The 24,218-nt window shown below is 37.3% G+C and overlaps 1 protein-coding gene and 1 long non-coding RNA gene across 6 annotated transcripts in view; one reads left to right on the top strand and one right to left on the bottom strand.

The window, feature by feature from the left end:
• The first annotated feature begins 210 nt into the window (after positions 1 to 210).
• On the top strand, positions 211 to 21,951 carry LOC131186983 (uncharacterized). The gene is made up of 3 exons (XR_009152466.1): positions 211 to 404; positions 7,251 to 7,288; positions 21,802 to 21,951. It is a non-coding gene; the product is annotated as an uncharacterized LOC131186983 (long non-coding RNA).
• BDNF (brain derived neurotrophic factor) overlaps positions 2,742 to 24,218 on the bottom strand; it is a 54,555-nt gene continuing 33,078 nt past the window's right edge. For all 5 annotated transcript variants that reach the window (XM_058160960.1, XM_058160969.1, XM_058160996.1 and 2 more), the window contains exon 2: positions 2,742 to 8,182. In XM_058160960.1, coding sequence (XP_058016943.1) covers positions 7,421 to 8,182 — 762 coding nt within the window. In that variant the 3' untranslated portion in view covers positions 2,742 to 7,420. The remainder of the gene's footprint in view (positions 8,183 to 24,218) is intronic.

The raw sequence follows: 24,218 nt of genomic DNA, 5'->3' as shown, positions 1-24,218 counted from the left end.
CATAGGCGTCAAATTTGATTTCAGTTCTGATGAAAAAATGTATTTCACCCCACCTGGGGGCAACAGTCTAATTTACTGGATGCAGGACTGGCTGGACCTTAGGGCACAATTTGCTCTGCGTCCAATTTCTCAACACTGAATCTCCCCTTCGGTATGTGCAATCTAAAGTGACTGCTACATTCAGTCTAATGGTAAAGCTAGCCTTGCCCAAGCATCTATATATAGCATTCACATATTAATCATGAGAAAACAAATGATAATATGATTTTTCACAAAAGTAGGACATATCTGGCCTTATATAATATAGAATGATATGCTTTGTTTCCTCAGGGAATGAAACTGCATGGCTTGCTACAGAGCTGAAATGGAGGCCACTACTTTTGGTTCTAATTGGTGTTAAGTATGTGAGTAGTACTCTGAAGTGTTTGTTAGTATGTACTAGCTACTTAATCCCCTGCACTCTGGAGCTCATTTCAGAGTTGAAATTGCTTGGAATTGCTATATAATTTCCCCCAGCATTTCAGAGTGGTGCTACAAGCTGGAGAAAATTCTAGGAAACTGAAACGGCTATTCAACTCCAGCAACATATTTAAGCATTATTGGTGAAGTAGTATGCATGCCATGCTGCTGAGGAACTGTTCTGCCATAGAATAGAAGGGGGCCACTGCAGGGTGACTGAGATGCAAACTCCCCCCATTCTGAACCAGCCCTTGTAACTTTAGTTGATGTACTGTGTACACTCAATCTCAATTAAATTGATAAAGTACACACATAGAGTTTAGTCTGCTGGACAAAATTAATTGTACACTTTGGAGATGTGTTTTGTTATACATCTGAAACAGAGGTGGGTTTCAGCAGGTTCTGACCAGTTCTTGAGAACAGGTAGCAGAAATTTTGAGTCGTTCGGAGAACTGGTAGTAAACATTCTGACTGGCCCCACCCCCATCTATTCTCTGCCTCCTGAGTCCCAGCAGATTGGGAGGAAATGGGATTTTGCAGCAACCTTCCCCTGGAGTGGGGAGGGAATGGAGATTTTACAATATCCTTCCCCTGCCATGCCCACTAAGCCACGCCCACCAAGCCACACCCACAGAACTGATAGTAAATTTTTTTGAAACCCACCACTGATCTGAAAGATTTTATTTAATAATGAGGAATACTTTAAATCAACTAAATTAGAAGGAAAATAAGATGTCTTACATGGGTCTGGATAAAAGTCCTGAGCGTGAGAGTGCCATCTTTTTAAATATTGAGTTGCCCACTGAGACGCACACAACATGTCGTTTTCTATTAAAAAGACTGAATCCCCTCAGCATGTCTTTTAAAGTAAATAGTTCACTTTTAATAGAAAGAACTACTATTTCTTGAAACTATTGAAGAATTTACTGGCATTTACGTCGGTGGGAAAAGTTTTGTTTTTGCATTTCCTAAAATTTAGTTTCAGTATGTTTTCATCAAGATGGCTATAAGAAAATGGTATTCATAAGTATACAAAGGCTTGGCAGTTGTAGGAAAGGCAAATTTGTTTAAAAGTATGTCAGTTATAGTGGAATCCATTAAGAGGATGTCCTTATATAGCCATGTTTTTTTTTTACACAGTAACAGTAATGACTGACTAATAAATTGATTTAATATTTTCATTTTTATCCAGTACTTCTTAGTGAAGCATATAATTATTATATTACTATTTGAGTAGAGGCTAAGCATATCATTTAAGTACTGTATCTCCCATCCTACTTTTTTTTTTTTTAAAAGAAAATATTAGACTGCAGAGCCAAATTACACATACTTTAAATCTTTAAGATTGTACCACTTCAGACTGCTGCTTGGAAAATTGCTTGTGTGCAAATCAGCAGCCACACATATGGCGGAGGGAAATTTGGACCTACTGGGCTTGGTCAAGACCTGTTGATTAGGGAATTCTGGGAACTAAACTCCAAATATCTTATGGTTGCCAAGGCTGAGAAACACTGTCATAGAGTAATCTCTCTAAAATAAATGGCACACAATAATGATTTAACTCCCATGGATTCAATAGATCAATTGTCGTAACTTCCTTTTGTATTGCTCAATTAAGACTAAGGAGGAGAGACTTTATATCATTTTAAAGATGATGAAGTGATACCATGAAAATACAGTAAAATGCTAGTGGGGATATGGCCCAATTCTAAGTCCATGTCATTGTTTCTAACATATTCCTTTTCTATAGACAGTTTCAGATATAGGAGAAACTTTCGAAGAGATGTTTCTGCATTCTGAAATGATAGCGCTTCAGAAGAAATCTATGTATTTTTCTGTAATGTCCCATTCTGATAAAACAAGTTTCTGATCTGTCTGCTAAATATTGTTCCTTTTGCTTAAGTTATAAGCACTGCTTTGTGCAATAAAGAATGGATTTACATATGCGGTTAGAATCCCTTAATTGTACAAAGTAGCATGTGTGCTTTCAGGACATTGCACGCGTGCTGCACACATGGAATTAGGGCATCTGCACAAAATTCATTTGTGCTGTGTTTCAATTATTTGATTTGAAAATTGTAAATGTATGTTTAGCCATTATTTTAAAAGTGAATAAAAGCTACTGGGCCCCAATTCAAAGTTGCTTAGTCTTTATTGTTTTCAGCTAAATAAAAAGGCCTAATTCTGGGAATTATTCTTTTCTTTCCTTTCCTTTCAAACTCTTGAAATACCCTCCCCATTTGCCAATTTATCCAAATATGAAACAGCTGCCTAGCTGCCTTACCAAGAAGATTTTATTGTTAAAATAAAAGTAGATTTGTTTCGGGAAAAAAGAACACACATATTCTTTGTAAAACTCATGTTTGGTTTACAATTAGAGAAAAGTCACATGGTCCCAAAAAGCCAAGGGTATTTTTGTCTACATATATATGTATGTATATGTGTGTGTATATATATATACATATATATATGATATTTAAAAACATAAACATCTATATTTAAACATATATTATATGTTAATCAGTACATTTAAATATAGCTTAATTATATTTACAATGTGATGCAGATCTTGTAAGATTTAATGCCAGATTCATTTTTTTCCAAAAAAGTCCCATAAAATTATATAAATATACAATAAATATCTGTTATACATGGAGAATAAGAGAGAACAAGGCCACAAACATTAACTTACATTTCCAATTATTTTTTTTCCAAAACAAAACAATAGGGCCAATGACAATGAAATATTTCCGCCACAGACAAAACACAGCAAAACGTCAACTGACTGACATTTTTGAAATCTCAGTTCCACTAAAACTGCCAAGCCTGTTGTAGTGTATTTTGCAATAGCAGGTCTGGCCTAGCATAACCATGGGTGTTAAAAATAGTGATGGGGCCGGGCGGGGAGGAAAAGCTTAAAAATAATTGCCATGTTTAGGAAACTTAATTCATAAAATGCCAATTTGTTGCATAGCAAATTCTTTAATGTTTCTGTACTCTAGTGAAGACCCGTGACTATTTGCACATTTCTAAATGCAGCTATTAGTCTATGTTTACTACTACTAGTTATATGAACTGCACCTTCATATTAAGTTCTCATTCTTCTTCATCCTCATCCTTCTTGCTGGATAAAATAGGAACCCAACAGCAACGTGAGGAAGTTAGAGTTAAATTTGAAAGGTTTATAAACCTATATCATTCTGGGTCTCATTTTCTACTCTCCAATGTCTTAGGAGGCATCTTATACTAGGAAAAAGTTGCTGTTACTGTTTCTATTATTATTTCATAACTATTAGTGAGATAATAGTTCATTATTATAAACAGAGGGATAGAATCACCCTCTTCTTATTAAAGGGATATTTCTTTAATGCAGACTAATTCTAGAAATTTCTAATTGCTCTTGGTCAATTCATTTCTTTTCACTGTTAAAAATTAAACACTTTTAATTCAGAGTAAGTTTACGTCTATCCAAAATCACCATGGATAGCAAGATGGGAAGCATATAAATTTAATAAATAAATAAAATAAATATGTTCTAGATTCCTCCCTCACAGGTCCCACTAACAGAGCATATTTGATATACAGTTTTGATTATGTTTAACTCTTTCAGACTGCAGTTGTTGCTCATGACTTAAGGGAATTTGGGTGGCTTATTTTAGTAATCCCTAATTATTCATATGGCGGAGTTGGAGGGAAATACATTTTTGTGTGAATATGATTATTTGAATCTGTGTACTGTAGTTAAGAGGATTATGTAACATTAGCACACAGAAAGAAAATTTAAGCTAATAGACTTAAGAAAATCAGGCTATGGAACGATCTCCGAGACTACAAGGCTTCCTTTCTATTTCTGCTCTCAGTTGTGTGAACAAAAATACCTTCTTAAATGGAATGGTTTTATACAATCTTCTTATTTATGTAATAGGGATTGTTATAACAGAGATGCTTTGCCATTTCGTAATAATATGGTATTATCATAGGTCTAAAGCAGGGGTCTCTAACCTTGCCAACTTTAAGATTGGAGGACTTCAACTCCCAGAATTCCCCAGCCAACAAAGCTGGCTGGGGAATTCTGGGCGTTGAAGTCCACCAGGCTTAAAGTTGGCAAGGTTGGAGACCCCTGGTCTAAAGGAAAGTTAAAGAAAGGGATGGTTAGAGGCTGGAAAATATAATCCAGCTCCAGCTCCATCTTCCCTTACAAAGGATAATGTTTTGCTTTAACAACCATTTGCATTTATTTTGCTTTAACAACCATTTGACTGCCTGACTTTAGGCAGATATTGTTGAATAATGAAATGGTATCTACTGCTTAGTGGCATTGATCAATAGCATTGGTTTACTTTAATACTAAACTCATGTCTAAGGGAAAGCATGTACAGTTTAATCAGAATCAATCCTATTTTTCAAATATTAGAAGCCAGTAAAAAGCTTTGCTATTTTAGTTTCTTTCTTTCTTTTTAAAGAATATATACTTAGATTTTGTCAGTGTCCACATTTTCTTTTTGGTAACTCTACACTTGCATGTTAACGATATGGGATGACTAGTTTCCACGTTTAAATAAAATTGTTGGAATTACAGTAGCTGCTAACCTAAATTACCGTTGCTTTAAGTAAGACACATTCTGAGATTTTAATCTTTTTTTAAAAATGCAGGTTTTGGTCAAGAAATAAAATATTATCTTAGTATCGCTAGCCTCATTCACCCAAACACTAAAAACACACCCCCTCCAAAAAAATCTATGTCTAAAACTGTATTAGGCTTCTCTATCTCATCCTCACAGGAAACAACTTAGTCAAAGAGTAGTGCTTTCGCTTAGCCTTCTTGCTGACTTTCTTCAGGAATGGCGTGTGGGGAGGTATTCCACCTGCAGTCTGAAGTGGTACAGTCCAAACCTCCTTCACCTATTTATATGGTTCTCATATCAAGGGTCTATTTGTAGCAAAACAAATCATTCTGGAAAGCATGGCTTGTTGCTGTGAAATAATGCTAGATACTAAATAACACTGTGTGCATTTTAATACATGGATCATATGAGACAGGCTGGGAAAAAAATTCTTCAAACTTCTTGCAAGAATAAGAATACTTGTATATATATTAGACTAATTGACTATTTGTGTTCTGGGTTGTGTTGGATTTGTTTATCATTATCCATGGCCTAAGGCTTTAATTCTGTGGTCAGCTCCTTGCATGTGCATCCCACTGAAATCTAGCTATAATTAAAGTGCATACAACCGATGCCAGGTCTGTATCCCATCGTTTAGGGATTTTAAATCAAAGCTCCCTGTAGGAGTTAAGGCTATTTTGTGCTACCCTTTAGAAAGACATAGATGCATATAGCCATATTTAAAAGCAACAGGTAGTTAGGTTTTGAGGTAGAAGGCTCCGTCTTTCTGATTTCAGAGCCACTCCTTCCAGCCTGAATGGTTTCACAGTACAGAAAGCCGATACTTGAAAAATATTCTAGACATTACTTTTATTTTAAGATCAGGCTGTACTGTGTGTATAATATCTCATGGATCTCCTTTACTGTTTCATTGAGTTTCCATGGGTGCTATTCAGTTGAGATTACTACACCTGCCATTGTGAACAGACACCAATTAGCTATAAACCCTCAGTAAGTGCTGTATAGGGCTGTCATTACAATAATAATGATATCTTAATCATTTTTGCACAAATATGATCAGATGTTCAGTTTATTTTTCCTTGTTGGGATTTACTAATGTCCTTTAACAATACCGGTGTTCCAATCACAATAAATTAGTTGTCCCGATAAAGCTCTGGCTGCATGGCCAGTGACTTTCCTATGGGGATATTATTCTCCATCCCCATCAATAGAGGCACCTATTAAAGCTTGATACTATCTGCCATCAAGAATAATGGATGCATATCAATGCATGTGTGGTTCTTCCATGTTTGATTGAAATATAATGTTTGTTCCCAACACCTTGGGAGAGGAAAAAAATTACATCTGAAAAAGACTAGGATGCTTTTGCTTCCCAAGATAATAAGACCCCATAGGTAACCCGGACATGAAACAATGTCTTAGAAACCAGCACTTGTCAACCTGGTGACCTCCAGATGTGCTGGGAAAGCAGCTTTAAGTGGGGATTCTGGGAGATGTAGTCTCCACCTAGCTGAAGGATGGAAAAGGCTGTTACAAGCAAAATTCAAGAAATCCCCATGGTCTGTAACCAAAATGGAAGGATAGCTTGTAGTGTAGACTAGAAAAGAGCACTGGGCAGAAGATCAACATTGACTATTTTTAGTTGCCTCTTCTTTATTTTTTTTTCAGTAGTCTGATTTGATATTGCAAACACCTTCACAACATACAAAAACAAAACAAAAAAAATATATCCCGAATTTGTTTCTCCAGAACATATATGTCAATGGCAGAGAGAAGGGTCTCTCCTCTTTCAAAAGCATGTGGGAATTTTAAACTTAAAAAAAGGTCAACAGGAAAACTATGACAACAGCACCTTGACATTATTTTAATTCCAACGCTACCAGAATTTAAAAGCAGTTAACAGATATAATACTAACAGGAATAAAGATACTTACTGTCTAAAATGTAAACGGAATGTTTTGGTTCAATTTTTTTTTCTCGAAAAGAGGACAGTTTATCATCAATTCACAATTGAAGCAGCATGCAATTTTATTTTTTTAATTTTTTTTTAAGTTTTCAATTCTTGGCAACGGCAACAAATCACAATGTTAGAGGAATGTAATGCAATTTTGTTTGTTTTAAAAGTTGTGCGCAAATGGATTTTTTTTTCCTTTTGTTCCCTTTTAGGTCATGGACATGTTCAATAAATAGAGTGTGGAACCACGGTACTGTATAAACTTCCTTTATACATGCAGTCCATAAAATTATTTTTCTTTCTTACTGAATAATTTACCCTGTTATGTATATATACAAATAGATAATTTTTGTCTCAATATAATCTATCCAACATGAATCCACTATCTTCCCCTTTTTATGGTCAGTGTACAAACACAGGAAGTGTCTATTCTTATAAAGCGCCATCCAACTCTCTTTTTGTTATCCATGGTGAGAGCGCGGACGTAAGACTGAGTAGTTCGGCACTGGGAATTCCAGTACCTCTTGTCTATGCCCCTACAGCCTTCTTTTGCATAACCCTTCGTGCTGCACTTGGTCTCATAAAAATATTGCTTCAATTGGCCTTTGGGCACTGGGACTTTTTCCAGGACTGTAACCGTTGCTCCAGACATGTCTACTGCAGTCTTTTTTTCAGCTGCTGTCACCCACTCACTAGTACTGTCACACACGCTCAGTTCCCCACGGCGAGCAGGGTCAGAATGGCGCCGGACCCTCATGGACATGTTTGCAGCATCCAAGTAGTTTTTATACTCCTCGAGCAGGAAAAGCAGAGGAGGCTCCAAAGGCACTTGACTGCTTAGCATCACCCGTGATGAGTACAAGTCTGCATCCTTATTTTCCTTGCTGGGTTGAATGACCTGTTGTTCATCCAGGAGCTCCTCAATGACATGTTCAAAAGTGTCTGCCAAAGATGTTAATCCTCTGGTGGCATCATTGGGCCCACCGAGGGTCTCCAGATTTCCCTGTGTCCGAAGACCAGGATAAGCCAAGCTGCCTTGTCCTCTGATACTAACTTCCTTCATGGGGGCAGCTTTCATGCAACTCAAGTATGAAATAACCATAGTAAGGAAAAGGATGGTCATCACTCTTTTCACTTGGTGGAACTGTTCAAGAAAAGAAAAGAAATGGAAAAGAAATTGAAAACAAATACATTTTTTTCTTTTTTTTAAAAAAAGCATATGCTACAAAGATACATATAAGTTGTTTACTTTTCACAATAGTTGGAAAAAGCTAGACATTTATTCATCTCTCTATGATCTGATACCTTCAAGATGGATTGGAATTGCACCTCCCAGAATTCCAACTCAGGACAGAATGCTTATTGGCAAAATTTCCATGAGTTGCAATCAAACACGTTAGGAGGGCATCACATTGGGGAGGATACATAATAACTCCATCCGCTATTGGAACATGGATAACACAACCTGAAGTTTTATACAGGATCTGGTTCCCATAGGGTTACATTAGGATGGAAGATGGTCAGGGATTTTCAGTACTAGCAATTTATATTTGGTCGCAGAGGTTGGAAACTCTGGATCGACATAGATAATAGAACTACGCCCTGATTTAGAAACTAGATTGCACCCATGATTTGTTCAACAATGGTGTGTTGAATAAATCAGAGTTATTAGGATTCACTCAACATACTTAAGACATAAGCCATAATTCACAAACCACAAACCACAAAACAGGGTCCAAAACCAAACAAACTGGATCGTGGCTTCTTGCAGTGTTTGAAATCCGCCCAAATACTACTCTTTTCTAATCACTGTATCCTTGTTTTATTTTGTTATATCCTATATCAAATGCTGTCATTTAAAATAGCTGTCTACAGCAGATGCTCTTGATTGGAGTATCCTGCTAGGAACAAGTTAAAAATGTTTGCCTAGAAGTCCCAAGGCCTTTGTGGAGAAAATGTCACACTTTAGGCATGATAATTAATTATTCTCTATTTGTATGACAAGTGTTAACAGTATGTTTGGAAAGGTTACCAAGCATCTGTGCTGTGTTTTTTTTTGGAAAAAAATCAGAAAATTATTGTCTTTTGCAGGAAAATCTCAGTTTGGAGTATGCACTAATTCTGCAGAAATAAAAGCAATATTATGTCATTTTAAATGGAAAAATCTATTATAAATAGACGACCCAATAATCTATAGTACACCTGATCTGCAAACAAACAAAAACATTGAAGGACATTAGCTACATATAGATTCTACCTGTAAGTCAATCAGAGTCTAGAAAATTTTCAAGCATTATCTTCAGACAAGATCTTTTTTTCACAACGACCATTTTTACACAAATACCCAATAATAAAATAAAGTAGATAGTGTCATTATAAGTCAAACATTCTGTTAGCCAACTCTGCATTTTAGTAATTTATTGGAATCTAATAAAGTTGTACCTCTTCCAATTTTGGAGGGCAAGAAGTTCCATTGTACAGGTCTGCATCGCCCTTAATCCATGGCATATTAACAAATTCCCCTTAGGAGTTTTGCATAAACTAAGTTTATACTGGGTGAGAAAACAGACCTGCAGATAGGAGTATGCCTTGGTAGAATTCAGTTTAACATGTAAATAAACCACAGCCTGTATAAAACTTGATTTGCATTACAGAGCAGGCCATTTAGACTTGTTCAACCAACTTACCTGAAATAAATCAAGATTGAGCATAATGAATCGTGTTGTTTGTTGTTCATGGAATTACAGTGCAGTGACACAATGTTTTTTTGTTATTATTTTTAAAAAATATTTATCATTCTTTGTTTAAATTTTCCCTTTCTAGTTATAGCATACTCAAAGTGGCTAATAATCTCTAGTTGTATACCAAAGTTAAGATACCTGTGGTCAGACTGCATGTTCTAGGTTATTCTGATACCACTTTTATGTTATACAAAGTTAAATACAACTCCTTTCTACTAATTTGAATGCATGCTTACTATGTCTGAACAGTTGTTTACAGATTCAAAGTAAATAGATATGAAAAATGCAGATTTTTGGGTACCCTTTCACTCAATACTTTGTAACACTTCTTTTGGCAGAAATAATAACTTCCAATATTTTTTACAGCCGTCCATGATGTTTTTACTTTTGGACTTTTTCTCTACTGTTCCTTGCAGAACCATTCTAGCTCAGAAATATTCTTAGCTTTCCTTATATGCATTGAATGCCTCCACATAATTTTCAAGTCTATAAACTATGAAGGTATTCCAAAACCATTTTCATTTTTTCTATAAGTACTTCAAGATGGATTTTGTTGACCTCTTTCTAGGTTTAATTTTTTCATTGATTATGGAACAGCTGGAAAATCAAGAAAAATCACTGGTAGAATTACCCCCAACTAAAAATACTTACAAAACAGAACCTATACATTACTGTAAGCAATTGCCTGAAAACTTTACCTGACACTCGAGCAAGTATCCATAGGTCCACACAACAGTATTGCTTATACAATGATCTGCATGGGAGAGTTGTTAGAAGGAAACCTCACCACAAAAACCATTCTCTAAATTGTGCATAAGAAAAGCACAAGAACCGGAAATATTTGGGATCAAAATCAGGGGTGAAAATGAAATCCAGCAGGTTCTGACAGGTTCTGGAGAACCAGTAGTGGAAATTTTGAGTAGTTTGGAGAACCGGCAAATGCCACCTCTGGCTGGCCACAGAGAGGGGTGGGAATGGGGATTTTGCAGTATCCTTCCCCCAGGAGTGGGGAGGGAATGAAGATTTTGCAGTATTCTTCCCCTGGAGTGGGGTGGGAATGGAGATTTTGCAATAGCCTTCCCCTGCCATGCCCACCAATCCATGCCCACAGAACCGGTAGTAAAAAAATTGGATTTCACCACTGATCAAAATACTTCAGAAAAATGAAACCAAAATTAAACTGTTGGGCCACAACTCCATGGGATACATCTGGGGAAACAAGGCCAAAGTATTAAGAAAATAACATTTTGCCAACCATTAAGCACAGGGGATGGCTGTATTATGCTTCAGGGTTGTGTGGCAACCAATTCTTCCTCTGATGAGTTTAGCAAAGAAAGGTGGACATAAAATCCAGAATAAACATAAAAAGACTCTTATCTGATTACAGAAAATACTTGGAAGCTATTAATTCTCCCAAAAAGTTCTTATAAAATTCTAACTGGAAAAGGTTTACAAAGTTTGATACCTGCCATGTTTTGTTATTTTGATGAACAACAGCACACAGGGCTCAGCTACACAGCCTAGGAGGGTGCATGTAGATAAAAATACCCCATTTAATATTTTCAGAAGACCTGACCTCCCAACAGAGCTTTGTTCTCATAGTTAGCCTACTACCAAAGTAGGCAAAAGCCAGTCCAGCATGAAAGCATGTTTGGTCTGGAAAAATGGAAGACAACCATTTGGACAACCAATCTGGACAACACATGGTGCATTAAAGAGAAGACAGGGTGAAAAGTGATCACCTGCTCCAGTTGGCCTAGAACTGAGGGCTACATCAGTGTTGGAAGCACCACCCTGGCACATTCTGTGTGGTGATTGGATGTAGGTTTTATGGTTGGTGATTTTCAAATTTTACTCAAGGATAATTGCCAACCGTTGTCATTACAGTGAATAGAATAGTATAACAGAGTTGGAAGGGACCTTGAGGTCTTCTGGTCCAACCCCCTGATTAGGCAGGAAGCCCTACACCACTTCAGACAAATGGTTGTCCAACATCTTCTTAAAAACTTCCATTCACAACTGCTGGAAGCAAGTTGTTCCACTGATTAATTGTTCTAACTGTCAGAAAAATTTCTCCTTAGTTCTAAGTTGCTTCTCTCTTTGATTAGTTTCCACCCATTGCTTCTTGGTCTGCCCTCAGGTGCTTTGGAGAATAGCTTCACTCCCTCTTGTTTGTGGTGGCCCTTGAGATATTGGAACACTGCTATCATGTCTCCCCTAGTTCTTCTTTTCATTAAACTAGACATAACCAGTTCCTGCAACTGTTCTTCATATGTTTTAGACTAGTGTGAAACATCTGTGCGAGCATGGCCCCATTCCTGACACATATTTATTTATTTATTTATTAAATGTATATGGTCTCCCATCATAAGCAAATAATTTGGAATGGCTTATTAAAGACCTGTTGTCTTGATAGACAGCTTGGTCTATCTCTATGATAAACAGCTTGGTTAATCTCCATGTGATTTTCAGCTCTGAAATGGGAAGAAAGCATGGCACAGGTTGTGTTTATTTACATGTTCAGTGAAACTCTACCGCCACCCTGCCTAGCATCTCAGTGAACTCTTTCACAGGAGAGTACTGACCTAACCCATGCATAGCATGAGACATCTCATCAACCAGATAGACAATGGAGGGCATGGTTGAATGCTGTAATCAATTAATGTATGGAAGGCACTGTTGTGGCTCCAGCCACCCTCCCGGGCCTGGCCCCCTGCCAGAGAGTGACTCAGAGAGTGAGGGGGAAGGGCCATCAGGGCTCCCCTCCACAGGGCCGGCCTCTCTGGCTCAGCTCCAGGAGCCAGAGGCAGGCCAGGTGGAGGAAGTAATGAGGCCTCTGTCCAGGCAATGCTTCCAGACCCAGCTGTGGACAATCAGTCCTGGTTAGATCCCAGGTTTCGTAGACAAGAGAGGCGGGGACAACAGAAGATGGGGTGGAGCAGGCCTAGAAAATGCTGAGTCATGGAGCCACACCCACAGGGTATAAAAGCAGGAGGGGCTGCTCTACCACTTCATGATGGACAAATCAAACTGACTGGAGAAAACTTGAGCCGAACTATTTGACTGAGCATTTGGCTTGGATTGCTGTTTGTTCCTGACTTCCTGGTTGACACGCCAGCATCAAGGAAGATAAAAGAAAACCTTGGCAGATAGCTGCCATGGACTAAATTGCCGGCTAACTGAGTTGTTTCACATGCCTCCCGGACTGAGGTGGGGGGCCAGAACAGGCACATTCTGTGACTTGGCAGCTTGGTAGTGAGCTTTAACATAAAAACAGAGTTGGAATGGACCTTGGAAGTCTTCTAGTCCAACCAGCTGCTCAAACAGGAAACCATATAACATTTCAGACAACTGGTTGTCCAATCTCCTCTTAAAAACCTCCAGCTTTGGAGCAACCACAACTTCTGGAGGCAAGTTGTTCTACTGATTAATTGTTCTGTAAGGAAATTTCTCCTTAGTTTTAGGTTGGTTTTCTCCTTGATTAATTTTGATTCATTACTTCTTGTTCTGCCTTCAGGTTCTTTAAGAATAGGTTGACCGCCCGCTCCCATTCTTTGTATTAGAGCACCTTATACTTTTCAGCCACTCTACATCTTCACCTCATTTCCTTGGAAAAATAACTGCAGAGTCTAAGACCACTAACTCAGTAGGAATTGACTTTTTGATTTCATACTAGATAGCTTCAGAATGCAAAAGGTCCTTTTCCTGTCACTGAATTTGTTGAGTTTCTTGCTTGCTCAACTAGCTGGACATAGGGAAAAAATGAACTTAAGGAAACTGTAAATATTGTCTCTTTGAATCTTATTCAAAGTTCTTGGACTTTCCTAAACTTGTATTGCATGTCTCTGTTCCCGTTCATTCCCCAAGCAAAGAGATAAAAAATACATATACTGCTGTGTACCCTCTTCTGTAATGTTTTTTAAATGATGCCAGAATTTCAGATGATTCCAAATTTTCAGATGAAGATAAAACATGAGGGATCATCAGAATAAAGAACAATATGTTGCCCGATTATTTGGAGAATTCCAGTTGCTTATGTCAGTAATGCATCTCAGACGTCTAAAAGATCATTTAAACTTTTCATAAAATTAATTTGAATTGATCCAATATGGCAGTGTCCAATGCCAGATATTGGCATGTGGATTCAATAAATGTGTGGCAACATAGCAAGTGAGCAAATGGAGAATGGTAAAGTACATTTCCCCCCATCCCAATACCTTCTTCACCACCCACCAACCACCTGGATTCCCATCTTGCCCTCTATTTAATGAATTTTCATAGCAGATAATTGGCATTGGGAGACTGCAGAATGAGTTCTGGAGTTAGTTCATTACCAGGAGTGGCCCACACTTCTGAATTAAGAGGGCAGAGAAATATTCCTTCAGAGAATTATAGAATAGAATACTATTATAGAATAGAATACTATTGACCTCACCCCATTCCTAAGAGGACCATAAGGGGCATGCATAAGCGCACAATTGTGCCTACCGTTCCTGTCCTATTGTTTTTCTTTTCTTCTTCCTATATACATATATGCTTATACCTCCTTATATTTACTCATATATGTGTTTATATATTATATAATCTTTTTGTATGATACCTACATATATTGTTATGACAAAATAAATAAAATAATAAATAGAATAGCTGGAAAGCAAAAATGCTGAGCACAAACTAGGGGTTTCAGTTAGAACCTCAGACCTTTGGATTATTTATTTTTATCCCTTGTTATTTTTTATCAACTATGAGCGATTTGAAATCCAAGAAGTATATTGTTTTTAAAATATTTTTAATATGTTAAAGGTCTTCTTCCCAAAGTAGCTTTGAATATAGTTAGTCAAACCGAAAGAAATACATTTTAAAGCCGATTTGAATTTTATTAGGAGTCATTAATGGAACTCCGGAGAAAAAGGGCTCCACATTATACAGGGTGTCTGACTTGGCTGTTTTCTCTGGTAATGAGGGAGAATGTTGAATGTTCATGCGTCCTCTTGGGACCTGCATGAAAACACTGATTAAAATTGCCATATCTGCTACTGAGCTGCTGACTAATCATCTGGCATTGTGGAAAATGGGAGGGTTCTTCAGACTGCATGGGAAACAGCTAATGCTTCAAGTTGGTAACAAAAATATGACTTAAATATTTGTGTTGTAGAATGGATGCTGTATTCTGCTGAATGTTTGATTGAAGTATTGTCCTAGGAACAGGCAATTAAAAATATAGGACATTTTTTGTCCTGAAACAATGAATATAAAACACACTACTGTTTAATTCCAAGTGCATGCAAGTAGGATTAATTTTGTTCTTCTCTAGTCTACCTATGTGTTTTAGCCCCCACTGTTAACAGTCCACAGTTTGTCTAAAGTGCTTCAGGAACACTTTAAGAACAAGTGTGTTACTATGTGTGGGATCATATTATTCATTTGGTGAAGTAGGCTGGGCTGTTGCCAAGGGAGATTTCTTCCATAGATACCCAAGACCTCATGCCTTTCCATGCTATTGCCAGCACTTAGGTCTGTCATTCCTTACATGCAAGAACATAGTTATCTGCAAGTATCTTCATGTTGCAAAGACAGGCATTAACAACATTTGTAAATATTTGTTTTGCTGGAGTGAGCATATAGTTTGCTTCAACAGGCTCTTCCACTATTTTGTCTATGCTATCAATTAAGGACCCCACTTTGCCCCCCTCCTTGTGTTTTTATCACATACCATACTACTATAAGTAAAGCATGACATACATAATGGCTGTCAGATGTTTAATACCCACCCATTTTGTTTTGCAATTATTTATTAATATTTACACTTTACTAATTGTGTTAAGAAGCAGGAGGGGAGGGAGGCAACAGAAGGAGAACGCACTTAAACAACTCTCAAATCCTTATACTTATACAGTAAGTATATACATTCTATCCTTATAGAATGCAGCTGCGCGGGTGATTGAGCCACACGTTGCTCCCATGTAACACCGCTCCTGCGCAGACTGCACTGGCTACCTGTGGTCTTTCGGGTGCGCTTTAAGGTTTTGGTTACCACCTTTAAAGCGCTCCATGGCTTAGGGCCCGGGTACTTACGGGACTGCCTGCTGTTACCTTACGCCTCCCACCGACCCGTACGCTCACACAGAGAGGGTCTTCTCAGGGTGCCGTTCGCCAAGCAATGTCGGCTGGCAGCCCCCAGGGGAAGGGCCTTCTCTGTTGGAGATCCTACCCTCTGGAACGAACTTCCCCCTGGTTTGCGTCAATTACCTGACCTTCGGACCTTTCGCCGTGAATTGAAAACGCATTTATTTATTCAAGCGGGACTGGCCTAAATTTTTAAATCCTAAATAATTTTAATTGGGGTTATTATTTATGAATTTTATGGGTTTTAAATTTGATGGTTTTAAATTTCGGCCATTTATGGAATATGTTTATTTTAAGTCTTTGTTTTAATTTGTATATTGTACTGTTTTATAATTTGGCTGTACACTGCCCTGAGTCCTTCGGGAGAAGCGCGGTATAAAAAACTAACTAACTAACTAACTAACTAACTAACTAACTAACTAACTAACTAACTAAATAAATAAATACCATATTATACCAGAGAAGAATGTGAAAGGGTGTTGTTGTTTTTTAGCAAAAAAAGAAGAGGCAGTACAGGATGGCCACACAGAACTAAGAGTCATCTATCAGTTAGCAGTACACATTTTAATACTATTGTGTTAGATTAAGTAACGTAACAGTATTCAGACCATTTCTTTGCTTATTACTTATTCTATCGATCCCATATTTTTTCTCTCAATGGCCCAGGCAGTTGCCTTTACTCCATGCAAGCAATAAATGAAAGCACCTTAAAATTAATAATAATATCCTGATTCTTGGGAAGAACTTGATGCGGATGGAGAACTGAAGCTGTGATTTCACATTTTTTGTGTATACAATAATACCAGTAATCAAACTAAAGTCCGATGACAATAAGAACAATGAAACTAAGACCAGCTCAGTTGCCTAGCTATCTGTTATCTCTCCCTCTTTCTTCAAACAGAGGCAACCGTTCATCTAATAAATATTACTTCTGAGTTCTTTAACACAGGAGAACCCCTTAGACCAGGGGTGTCCAAACTTGGCAACTTTAAGACTTGTGGACTTCAACTGCCAGAATTCCTCAGCCATCAAAGCTGGCTGAAGAATTCTGAGATTTGAAGTCCACAAATCTTAAAGTTCCCAAATTTGGACACCCCTGCTTTAGAAGGTGTCTGCTGTTAATACTTAGCAACCAATGTAATAAATCGTTTATTATTATTTGAAATAGTAGCATTTTTCTTCAACATCCAGCTTGTGGTCAAGGCACCAGCCTGGGGAAACGTGAGTTCTAGTCCCATCTTAGGCATGAAGCCAGTGGAGTAAACTCCCTCTTTCTTAGCCTTAGGAAGATGGTGGTAATGGCAAACCACTTCCAAAAAACCTGGCCAAGAAAACTGCAAGGACTAGCTCAGACAGTTACCAGGAATCAATGCTGACCTGAAGGGATGGGGGAAAAAGGGTTTTTGAGATGCATTTATATTAAAGTATAAGTATGGTCTAAGTATCCTAATATAGGTGGCAATAATGTGCTGGTAAATATTAAGAGCTGATTCTGCCAGCTTTGTTGCTGCCCCCAAACTAGCTATGGAAGAGCTCCCCAGGCCACTAGGCATAATGGCTTAACTCTACTTTCAACAGGCTTTAAAAATTCCAGAAAATATACTATTGGCTGTTTCAAACCAGTAGGCTCTGGCTGCAACCTATCAATGAGGATTTATCTGTACAGGTTCCTTTGGAATCAATGAACATCGATACTGATTGACCGACTAGCAGTTTGAAAGACGTCTGGGTTAAGGGGCAAATGTTTGGTGCTTGCTTGCCTGTTGACCTTTATTGAAGATTTTGGATGTTGCCAGAGAGGAAGGCATTCACTAGCACTGCTTCTCTAGGCAGGCTGAATTCCCGACAACTGTATGAAGTATTCTGTGCTCTGACATAGGAATATGGGCTTGTGTTTGTCAAACAGCAGCCCCTCACCCATCAATTTCCCATACTTTCAAAAACAGATGGCAGTCTGCTGATCTAAGAAAAGGAAATGTTTTTTTTTAAAAAATCTATCAAGTATGTCAAACCCCTTGGGCATATGTAAAGTTTAGTTTGGGAATTTCAGCTCCTGAATGTTAAATGCATAATCCAAATCGTGTAGTAGGGTTAGCAGTAGTTCTATTCATTGTGCACGGTATTCCAAATAATATGCATATTCTGAGCACCAAAACTACAGTGTTTTTTTGCGTTAAATTCACTGTATGTATATAATGGGTATGCAAATTCCAAATATGATAACATTCATTATGGTCTTCCTTCTCTCATTTAAAAATTCTTGGAGGAAAAGCAAATGATCCACACAAATGCTGGATTATAGCCATTTGTGCTGATTGGCATGACTGTAATTTCATTCATTTTTGCAGTTGAGAAGGGTGAGACCAATATCAGGCCTCAGGCCTGTGCTTCCTTTTTAAAAATCCATTCCCCTCCAGGTCAAATGTATTTTTCAGCCTTGTCTGTCAACTATGTTTTTAAAAATTTAAGTTCAAAGATGAGGAAGGAATCATTTGTCAATAGCATTAATAAAATACTAAGACATCCAAGACTACATTGGCTGCATCACATAACAGAAATGTTTAGGGCTATCATCTGGATATGCCTCCCCTATTTTTATGAATAAAAATTGACCAAGGAATATAGAAGAAGGACCTGCTGCTTAAGGTACGTCCAGAATAGTTCAGATCAAACTGTAGGCTGAGAACCCAAATTTACTGAAACAATAATGTCTTACAAAATGTTCCTATGTATGGCTTGGTTCATAAATCAAGTGATTGGGAGCAATTTAATTTGCAAAGGATACTAGATTTGTGTGGCATAAATCCCAATGAGTTCTAGATGGCAACAAAGTGATACAAGAAAATACTAAATGTGTCCCTGAAACAGTTGCTGGTAACCCCAGGATTACTAGAGCTGCAAACATCAGAATGATCATCATGCCAAATTCATTTAAAATACATTTCTATATTTCTTTCCTGCTACCCAGTGGTCTAGTTTTGCAGCCCACAGTAGATCTGGTAGGCCTATCTAAATGCGGAGATTGTATACTCCAGATGGGGAATATATTGGGAAGGAGCTATATAAAATATAGCTTACCATAATTTATTTAAAAAATCAGATGACTGCTAGTGGGACGAAAAGAGATACAGAAAATTAACTCCTGCTGCCATCTAGAAGTCATCTGGATTTTTACAGTATGATCTAGCAATTCTAGTTTTAAAAAGATTGTGTAAATAGCTTCTGTATAGCCTGAAACACCTGACATTTACACATAAAGGGGTCGTCTTCATTAATATATTAATGTATTTTTCTCCAATCCATTAGTGGGTATAGTTTGCCCTGCCCTTTATGACCCTATTCTTTCTCCTCACACTTTTAATGAAGGAAATTCTAATGAAAACAATTGGTAAATTCCTCCTGATGTGATGTGCCAATAGGAAAAACAATCACCAATCATTCCCCTATGAGAGAAGGCATTTTTCAGCAGTTCTTAATAAAACACAGGAAAGTACCCAAAGAGGGCACCTTCCCCCCACCCAAAAAAAAGAAATAGTGACTTTAAGTGAAAATTGAGATGCTGCATAATTTTATCTCCTCAAGAGATTTCATATCATATATCATGCAAAGACATGCATACGTGATGCATTATTATTTCTCATCTGTGTTTCTTAAGCAAATAGTCCAAAATAACTAAATTTCTCTTTCCCATATCTATAATATGATATAGTTGAAATTCACACTAGAATGAAAAATTAAAAAATTGTCCCAAGATCCATATATAAAATATCATTGAGCTAACATGCAACTCAAAATATTTGTAAAGCTATTTATTATGTTTAATAGGCAAAATATTTAATTTCAATGAAGCCTTCCGTGAATTCACCATAATAGGTACTATTGACTTTAATGAGTCAATAGTAGAGGGATGGTAGTAAGCTTGCCATATCAAAAGAAAAAAGGATTACTGAGACTTTAATAACATAACACAGGAAAAATAAAATTGAAATTTCACATTGTAAATTATTAACTGTGCAGGATATTGTTCTTGTTGGCCTCTGTTAACTTTAAGGTGAAATGAGGTGAAATGAAAAACTACATTTAATAAAAAATCCGAGATTCTGCCATTATGTTATCTTGATGTATATTGTGAAACTTTGACACTACCTGTGTTTTTGTATCTATGGTTATGTACCTATGAAGTAAATATTATTGAGCCAATGAGCTTTATTTCCAAGATTATGTATTAGTTATTTTATAACTAATGAAAGCAACCAAATTCTGGAGCACAAGGGAACTGCCAGAGGACTGGAAAAAAGCTGATGTAGTTCCCATCTTCAAAAAAGGAAAAAAAAACAGATCCAGGAAACTAGAGGCCTATCAGCCTAACCTCAATACCAGGGAAGATTCTGGAAAAGATAATCAAGCAACCAATCGCCTAGAAGCAAACAAAGTAATAACCAAAAGCCAACATGGGTTTGTCAAAAACAGATCATGCTAGACTAATCTTATTGCATTCTTTGTCAAAGTGACAAAATTAGTGGACCAGGGGAACGCTGTTGATATAATTTATTTGGACTTCAGTAAAACATTTGATAAAGTAGACCATAATCTACTACTAGATAAAGTAGAAAAATGTGGTTTAGACAGCATCACCACCAGATAGATTCGTAACTGGCTGACCAACCGCACTCAACATATAGTCCTCAATGGAACTACATCCACATGGAGGGAAGTATGCAGTGGAATACCCCAAGGCTTTGTTTTAGGCCCAGTACTCTTCAAAATCTTCATCAATGACTTGGACGAGGGGATAGATGGGGAACTCATCAAATTTGCAGATGACACCAAGCTGGCAGGAATAGCCAACACTCCAGAAGATAGGCTCAAGATACAGAAGAATCTTGACAGACTTGAACATTGGGCTCTATCTAACAAAATGAAATTCAACAGTGAAAAAAGTAAGGTTCTACATTTAGGCAAAAAACCCCCAAATGCACAGGTACCATATATGTGGTACCTGGCTCAATAGTAGTACCTGTGAGAGCGATCTTGGAGTCCTAGTGGACAACCATTTAGATATGAGCCAGCAGTGTGCAGCAGTTGCCAAAAAAGCCAACACAGTTCTGGGCTGCATAAACAGAGGGATAGAATCAAGATCATGTGAAGTGTTAATACCATTTTATAATGCCTTGGTAAGGCCACACTTGGAATATTGCATTCAGTTTTGATCGCCACGATGTAAAAAAGATGTTGAGACTCTAGAAAGAGTGCAGAGAAGAGCCACAAAGATGATTAGGGGACTAGAGGCTAAAACATATGAAGAATGGTTGCAGGAACTGGGTATGTTTAGGTTAATGAAAAGAAGGGAGACATGATAGCAGTGTTCCAATATCTCAGGGGTTGCCACAAAGAAGAGGGAGTCAAACTATTCTCCAAAGCACCTGAGGGCAGGACAAGAAGCAATGGGTGGGAACTAATCAAGGGGAGTAGCAACCTAGAACTAACAAGAAATTTCCTGACAGTTAGAACAATTAACCAGTGGAACAATTTGCCTCCAGAATGCTCCAACACTGGAAGTTTTTAAGAAGATGTTGGACAGCCATTTGTCTGAAGTGGTATAGGGCTTCCTCCCTGAGCAGGGGTTTGGAGTAAAAGACCTCCAAGGACCCTTCCAACTCTGTTATTCTATTCTATTCTATATTGAAGTTATATTTTTTAAAAAAATTATCAAAAGGAAATGGCAATCTGATGCCCACTGATTATTTCTGAGAAACAAAGAATAATACACAAATATGTTTACTGATAGATAAATCACTGTAGCAGCAGGGGGAATATGTTTAGAAAACTAGATTTTTATTTTTGTGCCTCTGCATGTATACTTTCATTGCTTCATTTTCTACTTTTTTTTTCATAGGTGTGTAAACAGATATTGAAATGGATTGCATGTTAGCACATGATTTGCAAGAACTGAATCTATGAAGAGCAAGGATTAGAGTCAGATGCATGTGCCACTGGCTGTTCAGCACACACAAGTTATCCTTGAGGATACATATTCACCCAACTGTATAATTATTTTTTTAATTACTGAAAACACCCCATACACGCACCCTAACCACATACTAATGACTTCAAGTGCTCCTAAAATAGTGATGTTAGAAGTACTCCCCTCGTTTGCCTGTTTAGTGGTTTATAATTTGCCCAGCTAATACAGCGAGCCAACTACATTATAGTACAACAGATAATGGCAATCAGTATTAAATACAGTGATTGAGACTTCAAAACAGACAAGAGATTATGTGGAAACCAAGCTATAAAGTTGCAACATGAAAAACTATTTTGTTCTGTTTAAGAATGTAATAGCTTTTGCATCAATCATGAAACTATTTGAACATTAGATAAGACATTGATTTAATCACTCTGTTGGCCAATAGTTCATGAAGGTAGAGCTGATCCAACATTCATGTAGAAATGGAATGCCCATTCTTTATCTTTCTCCATATTCTAGATTTTTTTTCCCTTTGATATTCTGAAAATTACCATCCATTCTTGAGGTAGGAAACACTATTTTGCATCACAGAAAGAACATTTTAATACCACGATGGCAAATTATGTGAAACAACCAAACGTGCATAAAGTATATTCTAACAAATATTCTACTTTTCATATTAGGGATAATGTAAACCTAGCATTATGATAGTTTGAGAGTTTCTTTAAGGTTATCAGATTTGGACTGTAAAAATCTGGTTGATCAATAGCTGTCAGCAAAATGATTCAGAAAATTGTATCTTCTGCCATCTAGTGTTCATTCAGATTTTTGCAGTTTAGGCCTAAATCGCCTACACTATCTGAATTCTTTTTAAAAATTTGCTGTGAAATGAGTTCCATAGTTTAACAAAGAAAAGTGTAAAGTATTTCTGGGTCAAATATTTTGACAGAGGAGGAAAACATTCTTCTAACAACTTTCTTCATTTTATGCAGAAATGTATTCACTTTCATCACGTCCTCTATTATTCATTTCAAACCGCAATGTAACCGTGATTGATAGAGAAGTTCCTTCTGTTGCTTCACTAGTTGTAAGTCATTGCTCACTTTTAGACTATTGTTTCTACAACCTGCACTAGATCCAGTGGTGGGTTTCTACCAGTTCGCCCCAATTCGAGCGAACTGGTAGCGGAGGTGGCGGGAGGCTCTGCCCACCCACCCGGATGTTATCACGGATGCTATGCACATGCTCAGAAGTGCCACGTGTGAGGAAAGCTCACACACACACAGTAGCGTAGGTAAGTGAAAACCACTACTGACTAGATCCCAGTGTGTTTCATCCTAGAAATATAGTTAGGGAGGGACTTTAGGTTCCCATGCTCAGGGGCAGGAACTTTCAGACCACCCCAGACAAATGTCTGTCCAATTCCTTTTGAAATCTCTTTTGTTTTGTTTTATTTTATTATTTTAAATGTCATGGCTTCTGCCCAAATTCTATAAACTGTAATTTGAAAAGAATGTTGAGGCTTTTTTATTAGAAATCTTTGAATCTTACAGATTTCTGGAGAGGAAAGGGAGAAGATTAAACCAGTGTGCACCTTGAGTTATAAAACAGAATAGAATAAGAGAGTTGGAAGGGACCTTGGAGATCTTCTAGTCCAACCCTTTGCTTTGATAGGAAACCCTACACCACTTCAGACAAATGGTTATCCAACATCTTCTTAAAAACTTCCAGTGTTGGGGCATTCACAACTTCTGTGAATTTCTTGTTAAATATCTTGAAATGATCTACACTTTAATCTGATTCAAACTTTGTGGTAGGTATCTTCCAACACACAACGCCTCTAATCAGTGTTATTTGAAGTACGTCACACTCAAGATCTGTTGGCAGAAATACAACATCTTCCTCATTGTGACAAACTTTTTCTACACCAATTCCAGTTTAAATTGCTGACTGAAATACCTTAACTCAGGGCTGGACTTATGACCTTCAGGATAAAATTAGATGAAATATGGGTTACTTTAACTGATGTCATTTGAACAGTGCCTAAGTAACCTAGAAGACTTTTGAGAGCTCTCATCACCTTCACGGTGATGAAAATGCTGTTTAGTAATTATAAGCAATCATTAAACAGATTATGTAAACAATGGGATCTAATTGAGCTTCATTTTATTTTTAAACATATACCACCCACTTTGTCATATTTTTTCTGAGTCAAATTTAGTGTGCTTGTTCTAGCATATAAATCCCTTCACAGTTCAGGACCTGCCTGTTTAGAGGAAAAATTCTCCTTTTATATTAGTAATTGGCAATTTCACTCATCTATTGACCATCCTTTGAAAGACCTA

Source organism: Ahaetulla prasina, chromosome 1 (genome assembly GCF_028640845.1).
Source record: "Ahaetulla prasina isolate Xishuangbanna chromosome 1, ASM2864084v1, whole genome shotgun sequence".
Lineage (NCBI taxonomy): Eukaryota > Metazoa > Chordata > Lepidosauria > Squamata > Colubridae > Ahaetulla > Ahaetulla prasina.
The sequence above is the reverse complement of the archived record's forward strand: the minus strand, read 5'-3'. Positions and strand labels throughout refer to the sequence as shown.